The sequence below is a fragment of the Nesoenas mayeri genome (genome assembly GCF_963082525.1).
Source record: "Nesoenas mayeri genome assembly, chromosome: 1".
Lineage (NCBI taxonomy): Eukaryota > Metazoa > Chordata > Aves > Columbiformes > Columbidae > Nesoenas > Nesoenas mayeri.
Genome location: NC_137541.1, coordinates 72,530,145 through 72,544,873, shown reverse-complemented (window position 1 = coordinate 72,544,873; position 14,729 = coordinate 72,530,145). Strand labels below are relative to the sequence as shown.

The window sequence follows — 14,729 nt, the reverse complement described above, 5'->3', positions numbered from 1 at the left end:
TCAAATCCTACTCTCAGGCCGAGGGTAGTATTTTTCTGTGATTTGATATACAGTAGAAGTCCACACTGAGAGCTCCAAAGCTGTGCACTTCGAGGGACTGTCCCTGCTTAATACTACAAAGAGTAAATAGTACTTATTAGCAGAGCAGGAAAAGGTGGAGGAAAACCAACCCATCTTCTTCAAACTCAAAAATTTTCTCCTACAACAAATGACATTACAGTGTATATATTAAGCAAAGCTTCATCTAATATTCAAGAAGTAGATGGATTTAATTGGTTCAGTTTCTGTTTGGCACACAGAAGTAATAGAATTTTGATTTTGAGGAGGAAACTGATTTGCAAAGCTGTGACATATATATTCGCATTCAAGCGCATTTCTGTTCAGTTACCTTGGTAAGAAAAGTAAAGAATGTGGGAAGATTGCTGGAGTTAACTTACAACCCTTGTTAACAAAGTAGTTCAAAGTTAAATGTTGTCCAAGTTCTAAAAGTCAGCAGGAACAGAAAGAAGTTTCTGCAGTTCAACAGCATAAGCTGTTACATATGACCAAGACAGAAGGCATTACCTCATTAATTTTTTTCTGAAATTCTTCAATTTTTTCTTTTCTTTGTGCTACTCCTTCATTCAGCATATCATGCTGAGACTCAATATTTACTAGTTCACTTTCCAGTTTTGATTTTTCCTACATAGAAAGTAAAAAGATGGTAATTTTTCTTAAAAGGACAGTCAACTTTCTAGAAATTCAGAGACAGTTCTGTTCCAGATTAACTGTATTTTTCTGATTAAAAACATTAAATATTATGTTCTGAAATGCCACTTACCCACTAGAATTGCAAAGATGCATGCAATGATTAGAGTTGTAATGAGTAGAAAAGCAAATTACATAAGTATCATTTACAGTGCATTTTGAGTTATGGACTTCTGAAGGTTACTGAATGACAAACCAAGCCTACCAGAAATTAAATTTAAAACCTAAAATAGAAAAAGCCTCATGTACATTACTTTGTAACCTTTTTTTTTTTTAATATATTTTACTAATTCGTCAGTCATAATTGCTGCTAGGTAAAACTTAAACTGAATTAAAAAAACTACGTAAGGAAATAGTATTTACTTCACCAGTAATTACAGCCTAGGTAAAAAAATACAATTATTAAACATGAAAATTATAAAGGCTTAGTACTATACCGTGTAGAGATTAGCGAGATGTTTCTTTTTAATAAGCTCTAATTCAGTCTGTGAATATTTAAGGCGCATCTGAATTCCATGGCACTGAGCATACAACTGCTTCAAGTCAGTCTCCTTTCGTTTGATCTTCATTAAGTCCTAGAAAAATATCACAACGGGAGAAAAAGCATATAAAGTAAAAGATGACTTATTGGGAAATGACTAATTTTTCAGTTTAATGCACTACATAAAGCTAGCTTCATCGAATAGGCTCCATTCAAGGTAAATGCTGATAGCATTGGTTGTATTCAGCATAACAGATTTATTAAAAGAAAACACATGCTTGCAAATTCCTAAATTCCTACCATATGCCTCCTCCAAAATAACCAGAGGTATGACAAATAATTTTACACTGACATGTTTTGGTCTGTACAAATATTTTAATGTTAACGGAATGTTTCGTCGTTTCCACCAAAAGTCTTCATGTATTTGAAACAACAGCTCAATTTCCTTGAAGGCACTTGTATCAACAGCAGTGTCCTGGCTCTTTGCTTCTGTGATAAGTGAACCAACCCATCAGCTAAGGACAGAGACCCACAGTTGATTATTATTAACTGGAAGAGGATAAACAGCTATTATGTCCTATCTGCATCTTCTAAATGTTTTGAAAATCACCTTTTTAGAAAATCATCTTCCCATAGCTGAATTAAATTAGATCTGACATTCAACCCTTTATGCCTTTTGCAGTTAAGTGCTTTTTAAGAGACGTACCTTTAACTCATTAATCAAACTATCTCTTCTTTCTTTCATTTTATTCATCTCTTTCTCATCCCAACATCTAGCTTTAACTCTTAAATCACTGGATCCTCCAGAAATCACTCCAGATTTCAAAAATAATGTTCCATCAAGAGCCACTGTCTGGAAGAAAAAAAAAAACACCTTAAAGCTAAATAAATCTGAACACAAAGCAGCCAAAATATCCCATGAACTAGTGCACCAAGATATGGTAGTTAAACAAGAAACAACCACATTTTGATTGGACTCCAGGTTGTGGGTTTTTTTTTTTCCTGTTCCAAACCTGCTAAAATAAGATACATGAAGCCACAAAAAACATCTTTTGTTTCTTGGCACTATTCACATTTTGGTATTATTGCAACTGATCAGAAAAGGAAGTGGAATTATATCATTTCCTTGTATTTAGGAAATACTATGAGACATTTGTGAATACACTGGCAACTGAGAAGGCAACTAGCTCTGTAGCACGAACCAAGCAATGGGATAATGAAGTGAAGGAAAACAGCTCATTTATAAACAAAAAGTGTAAATTTTAGTAAAGAAAGTGGGGGTTTTTCTGATTTAACTGGATTCCAAATAAACACAGTTTCATACTCACCTTCAACATGAAGCTGTTTTAATCAAGATTTTTAGAAGTTTACCAAGTGCATAAAAAGGCTCTGTGGACTATTGACAACAATAGAGATATGGATAAGGAAAAAGAACTGCAGGAAGAGACAGAGAGAAGCTTCCAGTCCTCACCACAGTCTACATCTACAACTGAAGTGGTTCTGTCAGATATTTTAAATAACTTTTGAAAGCATTTCTTCATAGAAAAGCTAGAAAGATAAAGTATTTTTAAACCAGACTGTTTCCCAGGAAACCACTTATACATCCTACCATACAGAGCAAAGTATGACCATGTGAAATATCTGGGGGTTTATTTATGTGGGAATAGACTAGACAGTGTAATACCACTGCATTCATCTGCAATACTTCATGGGATGTTTATAGAAGATTTATTTAAATGGCATGAAATACATAAGTGCAACAAAAAACATATGCAACAAAATTCAGCTTACTTTCAACCTCACTGGTCCATCAAATGCTATTTGTTTTGCTTCTTTAACTGTTTCACAGACCAGGCCATTCCCACTCACAAACTGAATCACTTTTTTCAGTGGAGCAAATGGAGTTTGTACAACATCCACCAACATTTTAGCTCCTTTTATCTCTCTCAACTTTTCATTGATTGGTCTAACCTGTCAAGCAAACAAATGATGTTTAGAATCCATGTTGTAATAACAATGTATGTACAAATATGGGTAGTCTGGGGACAGGACATACAAATCAATGGAATGGGGGTCTCAGTCGCCACAAGACTAGGAACAAATCTGGTTTTCATATTCTGCATATATTATAGTCTTTAAATCTTTATAACCTATTTCACTGTGTATGAAATACAAGTACACTAGTACATGTAGCATGGGGAATAAACAAGGTGAGTTAAAGATCTGTGTGCAGTTGTAGGGCTGCAATCTTCTTGGGATCACGGAGACACAGCGGGATGGTTCCTACAATTCGAGTGCTGCAGTGGAGGGGTAAGAGCTCTTTAGGAATGACAGGCTGGGAAGATGAGGAGGTGGAGTTGCCCTGTACCTGAGGGAACAGCTGGAATGCATGGAGTCCTGCTTGGGGAAGGATGATGAACCAGCTTGGAGTTCATGGGTAAGGACTGAAGAAAGAACACATAAATTTAACATTTTAGTGGGTGTTTGCTACAGGCTGACTAGGAAGAACAAGTGGATGAGGCCTTGTACAGACAACTACAAGCAGTATCACATTCGGAAACCCTGGTCCTCATAGGAGACTTGAACCACCCTGATATTTGCTACACGGGCAACACAGCATGGCATAAGAAATCCAAGTGGTTCCTGGAGGCATTCATGACAACTTCCTCAATCAAGTGACAGAGAAGCCAATGAGGAGAGGGCCTCTGCTGGACCTCATACTCACCAGCAATGAGAGGCTTGCTGCAGATAGGAGGGTCAAATGCAGCCCTGGCTGCAGTCATCATGAGATAGGAGATTTCAGGGTCCTGAGAGGAGGGAGCAGGACAAAAGGCAAGCTCACAACCCTGGACTTCACGAGAACAGACTCTGGCCTCTTCAAACATCTGCTTGGTAGAGTCCCATGGGATAAGGTCCCAGAGTGAAGAGGCGCTTAAGAATGCTGATTAATATTCAAGGACCACCTCCTCTATCCTTAAGAGCTATCATACCAATGAGCAAGAAGGCAGGCAAAAATACCAGGAGGCCTACATGGGTAACCAAGGAGCTCCTGGCAAAATTCAAACACAAAAAAGGAAGTATACAGAAGGCAGAAGTAGGGACAGGTAACCTTGGAGAAATATAGAGGCACTGTTCAAGCATGCAGATATGGGGTTAGGAAAGTGAAAGCCAAACTGGCATTGAATCTGGCAAGTGATGTCAAAGAAATGGCTTCTGTAACTACATAGGCGATAAAAGGAAGACTAGGAGAAATGTGGGCCTGCTGCTGAATGAGGAAGGAAACCTGGTGACACAAGATATAGCAGAGACTGAGGTACTGAATTCTTTCTTCATCTCAGCCTTTACTAGAGAGATTGGCCTCCAGGAGTGCCAGGTTCCAAAGACTGGGGGAAAGTCAGGAACTAAGATGACATACCCTTGATGGAAGGGGATCAGGTCAGGGAATGCCTAAGTGAACTGGACACACATAAATACATGGGCTCTGATGTGATGCAGCCACCAGTGGTGAGGGAGCTGGCTGATGTAATTGCAAGGCCACTCTCAATAATCTTTGAATAATCACAGCAACTGAAAGAGGTGCCTAAGGACTGGAGAAAAACAAGTGGCACTCCTGTGTTCAAAATGGGGCAAGAAAGGGGACCCAGGGAACTACAGGACAGTCAGCCTCACCTTGATCCCTGAGAAAGTGATGGAAACCATTTCTAGGCACACTAACAACACAAAAGTCTTGAAGGAGCAGTCAGCATACATTCACCAAGTCAGCCATATCTGAGCAAAGGGATAGCCTTCTATAACGAAATGACTGGCCTAGTAGATGAGAGCAGTGTATACTGTCTACCTAGACTTCAGTAAGTCTTTCAACACTGTCTCCCATGAGATCTTCATAGAGAAGCTGATGAAATACAGGTGAAATAAACAGTGAGGTAGACTGAAAACTGGCTGAACAGACAGACCTACAGAGTGGCAACTGCTGGCACGAAGGCCAGTTGGAGGCCAGTAACTAGCCATTTCAGTACTGGGACCAATCCTGTTTAACATCTTCATTAATTATCTGGATGATGCGGCAGAGTGTACCCTCAGCAAGCTTTAGCAACGACACAAAACTGGGAGGAATTGTTTGTACGCCACATGGTCATGCTGCCTTCCAGAGGGACCTCAGCAGGCTGGAGAGAAACGGGCCAACCTCATGAAGTTCACCTCATAAGTGCTTTGACTTAACACTTAAGCCTATTTTAGTTAAGCTTCAATAAGCCAATATCAAGATTTACAAGTGTATTAACTTGCTGGTGACAGGATAAAGAAAAATGTACTTACATCAAGGTAATCCAAAGCAAGAAAAGTTTCAGGTTCAGCTCGTTCTTGTTTTAGGAATCGAATGCAATCTTTTGCTGTTTTTTCAGTGGCAACAACAATAGCAGTCATGTATTTGCTGAATACCTTCGTAACAGCAAGCTGGTACTTTTTATGAATAGGATGACACAGGTCAAGCAGTCTTCCAAACTGAATATAAAAATAGAGAATATAGCAATATGTTACTTTAGATAAAAAATAATATTTCTGCATAGAAGACACTGAAGTAGTAAGAGGAAAATGTGTCACATCTACCAGCTCCACTCTCTTACAATGGCTATACATGAGAAAAAACAGAAATTGTAGCAGTCATCAATCCAAACAGCAAAGTACACCTCTAAAATTTGAAGCTATTTTTTCCCTGAGGTTGCAGTTACATATCTATGTTGTACTCACAATGTATAGCATCAACTTCTAGAAGTATGACAGTTTGACAACAGCAAAATTAGCTAATAAAAAGAAAGTATTTAACACACAGTAAGGTCTTTGAATGACAGTAAGGTCCTGAATAAATAGAACTGTTAACTGGAAAATGGTAGGAAGAAAAGCAGTATTCCAGTTTTAACCCAAAAAAGAAGTATCTGCTTGCTTCAGTAGCATGAAAAGAATAAACACCACTTTTCTTGTACTACACAGTCCAAATAATCAAGTCTATTTTGCCATATATTGAAATAATACCTCCACAGATAAAACTAATTAGTTCTTTGCTCTACACACTCCCTCAAGGCCTTTTGTTCCATTTTTGTAATTGTAGGTACAGATGACCTTTTCTTAAATTATTAAAGCTAGTGATGTACATTCTGAACATTACAACCTGTAAATTTATGCAAGAACAATTTTCCTGCTTGTTGACATACAGCTACTGGTCTCCTATTGCATATCTACAGGTTTAACTTTATCAAATTTAAACAAATGAGAACAGGAAGACAACTGGTAAGAGCTGTGTGTGACAGGTCATTCACAGTATTATCTCATGAATTATGTATTTGAGATAGTTGCCAGTAGATCAAATCATGGCCCACTATGATCTACTTTCCTACCCTTCTCTTGACAAATGCTCTCCCTTTTCTGAAAAACAGTAGAAGTAAGGAAAACACCCAAGATCACAAAGGTCTTTATTTAGTTTTCTGGTTTTCTCACACAAGTCATCTATCTACTCGGATATTTCTATCTACAGCTCAGACACACAATCTTTCAGACATGCAAAACCATACAGAGGATCTATATACCATATACAGACACAGGCACTTAAGTCCAGATGGAATGCCAGATTTCTGTGAAAACAAATATTGACAGCCCAACTGAATCGGTAAAAATAGCAATCTTGCCAATTAAAACTGCCAAAGTAAGAATGCCGTTTTGAAAATTAAACTGTAAAAACTGTAATCAGCTGCAAAATTAACTTCAATCAGACATATCCACGAAAATGCACACATCACTCATACAGTGGCCATCATATTGCTGCATAGCTATTCCAGTACCTGGAATGCTCACCAACCATTACAAGAAGAACAGAAGAACAAAAGCTTTAAAATGGATGTAAGAATTAAACATTTAGAAGCAGTATGCCATTTTATGCCCATGAAATCCAGAAGACCGATACCAAGATTTCCTTCAGTTCTGAGTACTTAGTGGACTACCAGAAGATGAAATGTGTCACAACCCTTCCATCCCAAGACTTTAGCTTGGATTGCATTCAGTAATCTGGAACTGGTACACTAGAGTATAAGGAGCAGCTCAGAAGCAACTCCGTTACCTCATATGCTGGTGTCAGAAAAATTATTGCAGGAATAAGGGCAGTTGAAGCAGACAGCATTAAGACTTTCTGTAATGGGATAATTTATTTAACTGATTTGACTTATCTAGTTTTCATTTGTTAGAAGTCATCACACTTGTATGTTTGCAGCTCCTGAAGGAAAACAACAGAACATCCTGTACACCAGCGCACCCCTAAGCCAACAAGCCATCACCAGTCTGATCCACTTCTTTTCAACTAGGGATTATTTTACAAAGAGTGAGCAAAGAAAGACATACTGATCATATTTTTTATTTTTTTTGAACACCTTGTTAACGTGGATGAAAAAAATTCTGAAGAAAAAGCTGAAAAGCAAATTTCTTAGTTTTTAATAATTAATTTTAATGTTTCTCAAGAAAACAACAGGATCAGACACTTGCCAGATTCTGAGGATGTTCTGCAAAAGATGAAGAAAACAAGAACAGAAAACATTTTATTTTTATGTTCATACGGCAGCACTCAGAATCAGAAATATGTCACCTCCTAAACATTAAAATGAAGATTCCCAGCATGTACATCTCAGCTGATTACGTACATTCAAAACAGACTGATCATACTGAGACATACTCAGAGATCAACTATTCAATTGATAAGATTTGTTAAAAAGTTTTATTTGGAATGGTTTTCAATGTTCAAGTAAATATTTTTAAGTGTCAATAAAAAAGGTGAAGATATGCCTCACAAAACAATCAGTGTCTGCTGACAATTCCAGATCAATACATAGAACACTTAATGACAGTACTGAAAAGTACTTTAAGTAAAATATGGTAACTGATTAGCAAAGACAGACCATCTCCTAACAGAAAAAATCTCATGCACATATAAAAACTGTCCTTTGGAAGAAGCATTCTTTCTGGAATAAATGGTCTCACAGTTAAACTTCCCATTCAGTTGTTCAAAATAAGTCCTTTTTGAGGACAGGAGAAAACAAAAAGTAAATAAATCAAACACCGCAAAAATCACACAAGAGATAAAAAATATTCCTTGATCTAAGTAGCAATCTATTTCTGGAAACTGTGAAAAACAATGACAGTATATGCTACTATTCTTACAGTAATACTACTGCACCAAGTACACTCAAACAAGCATAAAGTTTAATATAATATTCAAGACAGTTCAAATTACTCTAGCTGCTTACTCAGTCTCAGGCATAGCTCTTAACTCTTAATCCTAAAACAAGGCATTTAAATGAGGCCATTCAGTTACCACAGAATCCGGATATAGTCTTTTCAGACTTTCCAGGATCTCTGCTTTCATTTGCTGACGCCTTCCTTCATGGTAATCAATTTTGGCATTCTGCAGTTCACCAACTATTTTATTCAATTCTTCATTCACTTCAGCCATTCGTTTTGTTGCATTTTCAACTTCCTTAGTTAGCACTTCCTCTTGCTGTTTCTTCTCTGCTAATGACTCACTTTAAGTGCAAGCAAAAATAGGAAAGCAATTTACCATTTCGTTTATACAAGATTTAGCTTATAAAATTAAAGTCATTCTACGGTTGCAGACTCTGAAAATCATTAAAGATTAAGTATCTATAAGAAGCTACTTCTTATACAACCTGCATTCTATACCATAAGTATTTTTAAGGTTTCTAAATTGAGTTCAAGAGAGTTTTTGCCTGTGTAACATGCAACCATACTGTTTTATTGTCCGAAGAAAGGGCTGATATTTTAAAACTAAGAACGACTGAGAATTCTCATGCAAAATTATGACTCACTTTACACACCAAAGTCACTAAGGCTCTACCACAGCTACTTAATTAAAATAATTTATCATCACACCAATCACAACAGGAGAACTTTGTTCAATACACAGCACTAAGCCAAAGCACACATTACAGATGCATAAGAAAGGATAAGTTGGAAAAAAAATAAAGCTCTGGAGATCACCTACTCTGAGCTCCTGCAAAAAACACAGGCTGATGTCAAAGTTCGTTCAGGTTGCTCAGTGAAGGGCTTTCACACTTTATTTCATAAAGAGTAAACATAAGGTAGAAGACAAGGCCCAGGAAGCAGGAACTGAACTGTGCTCCTTATACCCAATGTAAATTTTAACTTTTTCCTAGAGCAGCACAACTACAGAACTGGCCTGTTCTCTTGCCCAGAATTTGTACACTAATAGACCCATACCCTACCTGTACTGACACAATTTGCAAACCTATGAGAAGTTAGAAGCAATTATAAAACTGGTTTCAAACAAAATACAGATGAGTCATCATACTTCCTAATTTTGACAGCTAAAGTAACTGAAATATTAATTAGAATTAGTAAGATTCCTAATTCTTATAAAGATTTAATGAAGAATTAGAAATAATTAGAAACCTGTTAACTTGAAAACATAATACATAAGAAATCCAAGTAGCTTTTAATATTTTAAACATACGTGCACATCTTGGCATATTCTTCCAACTTCTCTATTCGTTTTTTATGCTCTTCTATCTGTTCCACAGTTCGTTTTATGTTTTCCTATGCAATCACAAATACAATGCTTTAAAAATGAAACAGAGAAAAATGACAGTTTTATAGCAAGATATGAAGTTCCTAATTCAGAACAAGTACTGAGACAGATCTTTCCTGCCTTGTTGGTATTAACCGTTGAAGTAGCTGGATCTCTTTTTCAATAGTAAATGCCAAATTGCACTATAAATAATAACGTAAATTACTTTATCAAGGCCATTAGTGGATTTTTAATGTTCAGTTACAGTTCAGAAAATGCCTCTTGAGCTTAAAGAATCATGACACCATGAAATAAAACAACTTTAAACATAGTATTAATAAGTTATAGGTGTTAAAAAAGGTGCTTTTCTTGGCCCAAGACCAATATCAGCTTTCCCAACCTGACAAAAAAGCATTGTACTAAAAACCAAACCAACAGTGAAACAAGTACTTTCAATTACTCAGACTGAATAAAAATACATGAACTAAGGGAAATGAAAGAAAAAAAATAGTGTTACCTACACATTTTATTAAGCCTTAATTTAACTTCTGAAATACTTGTCACCTTTTGAATAGTTCTAGGGACGAAGAGTACACAATCTCTCTGCGCACCTGCTTCAACGCTTGACTGCCCGTGAGATGAAATAGTTTATCTAATAGCTATTCAGAATTTTATGCACTTTAGGCTGAGCCTGTGGTCTCCCATCCTATCACTGTGCACCTCTATAAAGCATGTGGCTTTTTCTTCTTCACACCCTCCCATGAGGTAACTACAGACAGCAATAAGGTCTCCCCTTAACCTCTCCTTCTCCAGGCTGAAGAGATCCAGTTGTCTCAGCCTCTCCTCATAAGCCAGGTGCTCCAGCCCCAGCCAGCTTGGCGGCTCTGTGCCAGACTCCAGGATGCCAGTACCTTTCTTATACTGGGAAGACCAGAACTCATCAGAGCATGCTGGATGTAGTGAATTGTGAGGCGTGATCATCAAATTTCAGTAGTATAGATAAGTAATACCAACTCTGAATGGTCAGACAGACATTTTATGAAATCTCAACTATCCCTTATTTTTTTCTCAACAGTACAATAGGACTTTCAGAGTTTATTTTGCTTCTAGATATTAACTAGGTTTTCCTGGTAACTGGTACTTCAAAAAGAAGCAGTAGTATTGTTTCAAGAGCAAATGGATGTAGAAGTATTAACTTAGATATCATGGCAAGGATGACCTCACATCCTCATAGCTAAACAGTACAATACAGGCTTTTCCATGCAAGCAAGTTTATATGTGCAAGAATGAGGTGTCAGGAACTCTAGAAGTGGTAAAATCTAATCTGATGGATTTTTAAGTTTTCCAAACACAGTCCCCTCGAAACCTTGACTCCATAACTAAATGGTGAAGAAATGCATGCATGTTGCCTTATATAACTTCTTAGTAGGTCGCAAACCTGCAAGTTAGCATGGTTTCAAAAAAAAAAAAAAAACAAAAGTAAAAAAGCCAAAACACCTAAAAGTGCAAGGTTTCCAGCAAAAGACTTTGTCAGCTGAGCTTCTGTCCTTTCTACTTCTATCAGAACCATCATGTGCATCATGTGAAGTTGAACAATCAGCTGCGAACTAGTTTTTCTAAATGAGAACATCAGGCATGGTGACTAAGTCACAGTGAAAAATATCAGCATATTATTACTACATGTTGGGATCTGCAATGATAAAAGAAATCAGAAACAATATGACGGCAGTGAACTGTATTTACACTAAACACCCTGCCTCTGAAGGGCAAAAGAAGAGTGGACACCAAGGAGGTTTTTCCAACTACAACACACTAATACACATCATTGACCTTAAAAACCTCTCAGCAACAAGGCAGCTGCGATCAAAATGAACCCTTAAAGGGTGTGAGTAACATACAGATATACAAGAGCAGCAGGACATCTCAGAAAGAAAACCTACACTTACAGAAACAGGAACTGATTATAGTTAAGCATATGTTCTCAGTAACTGTCAAATATTAGAGCCAAAGCTTTCAAAACCAAGTCCTCAGGATGGACCCACACAACCATTCCCTGAATACATTTAGAAGCCATTTTGCTAAACCTGTTGCAATATGAAAACTGAATGGACACTTGCAGTGTATCTCCTTTGCTGAGGATTTGTTTACATCAAAGCATTTAACACATTTATACAGACATTTATAAAAGGAGGAAACATTTTCCTCCTGAAAACGTAATAGTAGCTTAATACACATACCTGAACTTCTTGTTTCTTCCGCTGATTAAGTTTCAGCCTTTCGTGATCTGCTTTATCCTCCCAACGATGTTTTTCTAGCTGCTGGGTTAGTGTAGCTACTTTCTTTCTTGCTATTTCCTTTAGTTCCTTATAGCGCTCCAACTGGACAAATAACATAAAAAAATTCACTCACTGAAAGTGTTAAGATTCATGTTGTTATAGCCTTGATTAGTAATTGCTACTTTATCATAATGAAGTTTATGAAAATCACCCAATTCTCCAGAAGACCCTTCTAGCTACTGATTGCATTATCAAAACTTATATTTTATTAGAGAAAGATTCAACTCAAAGCTTACACTTTAAAGTTCTTTCCTACAGTCTTGCTTTAGACTTCAAATGACTGTTATATTTTAGGAAAGTTTATAAAGTTCAAAGTATGTCCCAGTTAATCTTATGGTCAACACGAAGTTTCTGCACATAGTGCAAGTCTTGGTATTTATAATTACAGTACTCTTTATATTATATGCATATTTTTAAGGTGAACTTATAAAACAACATATTAAACAATACTGCAAAATTATGACTCTAAAGTGCAGAGTAAGAAGATTCACAAACAAAAAGAACAATCCTGCAGGTTCTCCATTAGTTGATCAGAAGCTACTTTAAGGAACAGATAGAGGAAAAAAGAAGCTAGCAGTTTCATGTGTTTCTGGCTACATGGCTGCAAAGATACCTTCTTCAAATGTGAATTTACAGTAAAGTGATGCAGTCCTTTCCTTCTAAAACTAGGTAGCTCACAAGTGAGCTACCTCTGTTTGGATTCTGACCCACAGTCTTGTCTTCATTTTTGTTGTCTTGCTTTTTTAGTTGAAGACGTATTTATGCTCCTCAAAGAAAGAAGACAACCCACTCCCTCAAGAGGATGTATCATTATTTCTCTTTATCACATGAAATAGTCTCTAAATAAGAGTTATAATTTTGGTGTTAAGCTCAAACAAGAACAAAATTATCATTAGAAATTACAGGTTATTGGTGAAACAATGGTTTCATCAGTCGGGATTTTTGGACTTCACTAGTAATTAGTACTTTCTGGCCTCCCAATTCACCTGACTGTCTCGCAGCTCAACACGTGCTGCTCTCTTCAGTATCTCCTCTTCAGTTTTCTTTTCAAACGCTCTCCACGCCTTCTCAATATCATCCAATTCTGTCTCTAGTTCTTTTATGTTCTGTTTTTCTTTATCACATGATTTCTCCTTGTCCCTTAGAGATTTTTTAGACATTTCTACTTTCTTGATTTGGTAAGAAGTGTTTTCCTTTGCTTTTATATAGAGGGGTCTCTGCTGAATCAGTGATGCTTCTAGAGTCCTAAAAAAAACCCAAAATGAACATATCAACTCTAAACAAAGAAACAAAAAACCCAACCAACCAACAACCACAAAATGCATCCAAAACAACAAAACCATACCACAAGGAAAAAGAACAACACCCTCCCAACTACACATGCAAACAAATAACCACTTGTCAACTGCAAGGTTACATATCCAGAGGTAATTTTATTTTTAATATCTACTGAAAATTGAAATTCAACAAGTGAAGCATAACCTTCTAAAAAAATTTAACAGCAAACAAGTATTTATATAATTAAATGGCCATCAACCTGAGCATGGTACTGTAGGTGAAATAAATGTCTAGATACGACTTCAGCAAACTGCTACAAACTGACTTCCATTGCGTTGGGCTATCACCCAACTGCTTTAACAGGTCATGCATGCCTGCCAAGCAATTCCCAGTGCAGGCTATGCTTTAACTCAACTATCAGAGAATCGGACTGGAAAACCTACTTCATTTCTTTTTCCATGTTCTGTTGGTCTCTGTTTAGTACACCAAGTACTTTTTTCTTGGCTCTAAATGCATCTTCTGCTGCAGAAAGAGACTCTTTCTTGATACTAGCCTCCACATTCTTTTCATCCAAATTTTTTTTCTGAAAGTCAATGTGTTTCTCATTGTGATAAAGCCGGAAAAGCTGCCGCTGTAGCCTTTCTTCATCCAGTTCCTTGAGAAGCATCTGGTAATGCTCTGCCTATGAACATTAAAAATCCTTTTTAGAAACATTAAATAAAATTTTAATCACTAGCAGTCTAATTTCAAGTCCAAAGTGATGTAAGATGATGTACCAGCAGCTATAATGCCAGTAATGCAAGCTAATCATAAAACTCAAACATATAACACTTAAGTTAATTATACTGGCAAATTTACAGTTCAATTTATTTATTATAATGATTCCTCTACCCTTTTACATCACACTAAATTAGTATATAGTATACCATCCTGAAAAAACTCTAGACGAAAAAGAACAGAAGTTTGTGGCTTTTTTTTTTTTTCAGAAAAACCTGTATTTAAGCTCAAAAAAAAGATGAAAAATCCGACATCTCAACATGTAAAAAAGGAATAACTGATTTACCTCTTCTTTCTCCATTTTTGCTTGCTTGCGTTCTGCTGCAACACTTTTTTTCTTATTATAATTAAACTGTGCATCCTGTTCTGCTTGCTGCATTTTTTTCTTTTTTTGTTCATAGTCTTCTGCATATTCCCATGAATTACTGATTTGCTCAAAAAGTTGAGTTCTCTCCTTTGGCTTCTTCATTGCAATTGATTCTACTGTTCCCTAAAACAAAACAAAACAAAAAAAAAGACAGCACTGTAG

The 14,729-nt window shown here is 36.6% G+C and overlaps 1 protein-coding gene across 1 annotated transcript in view; it reads right to left on the bottom strand.

Moving 5' to 3' along the window:
* Window positions 1–14,729, bottom strand: part of SMC1B (structural maintenance of chromosomes 1B) — a gene marked incomplete at both ends in the record, with an annotated part of 35,517 nt that overhangs the window by 17,000 nt on the left and 3,788 nt on the right. Inside the window, 11 exons of the mRNA XM_080341641.1 lie at window positions 565–681; window positions 1,185–1,322; window positions 1,935–2,081; window positions 3,020–3,199; window positions 5,543–5,728; window positions 8,580–8,787; window positions 9,756–9,838; window positions 12,047–12,187; window positions 13,132–13,390; window positions 13,867–14,105; window positions 14,487–14,690. Of these exons, the coding sequence (XP_080197767.1) occupies window positions 565–681; window positions 1,185–1,322; window positions 1,935–2,081; window positions 3,020–3,199; window positions 5,543–5,728; window positions 8,580–8,787; window positions 9,756–9,838; window positions 12,047–12,187; window positions 13,132–13,390; window positions 13,867–14,105; window positions 14,487–14,690 (1,902 nt within the window). The remainder of the gene's footprint in view (window positions 1–564; window positions 682–1,184; window positions 1,323–1,934; window positions 2,082–3,019; window positions 3,200–5,542; window positions 5,729–8,579; window positions 8,788–9,755; window positions 9,839–12,046; window positions 12,188–13,131; window positions 13,391–13,866; window positions 14,106–14,486; window positions 14,691–14,729) is intronic.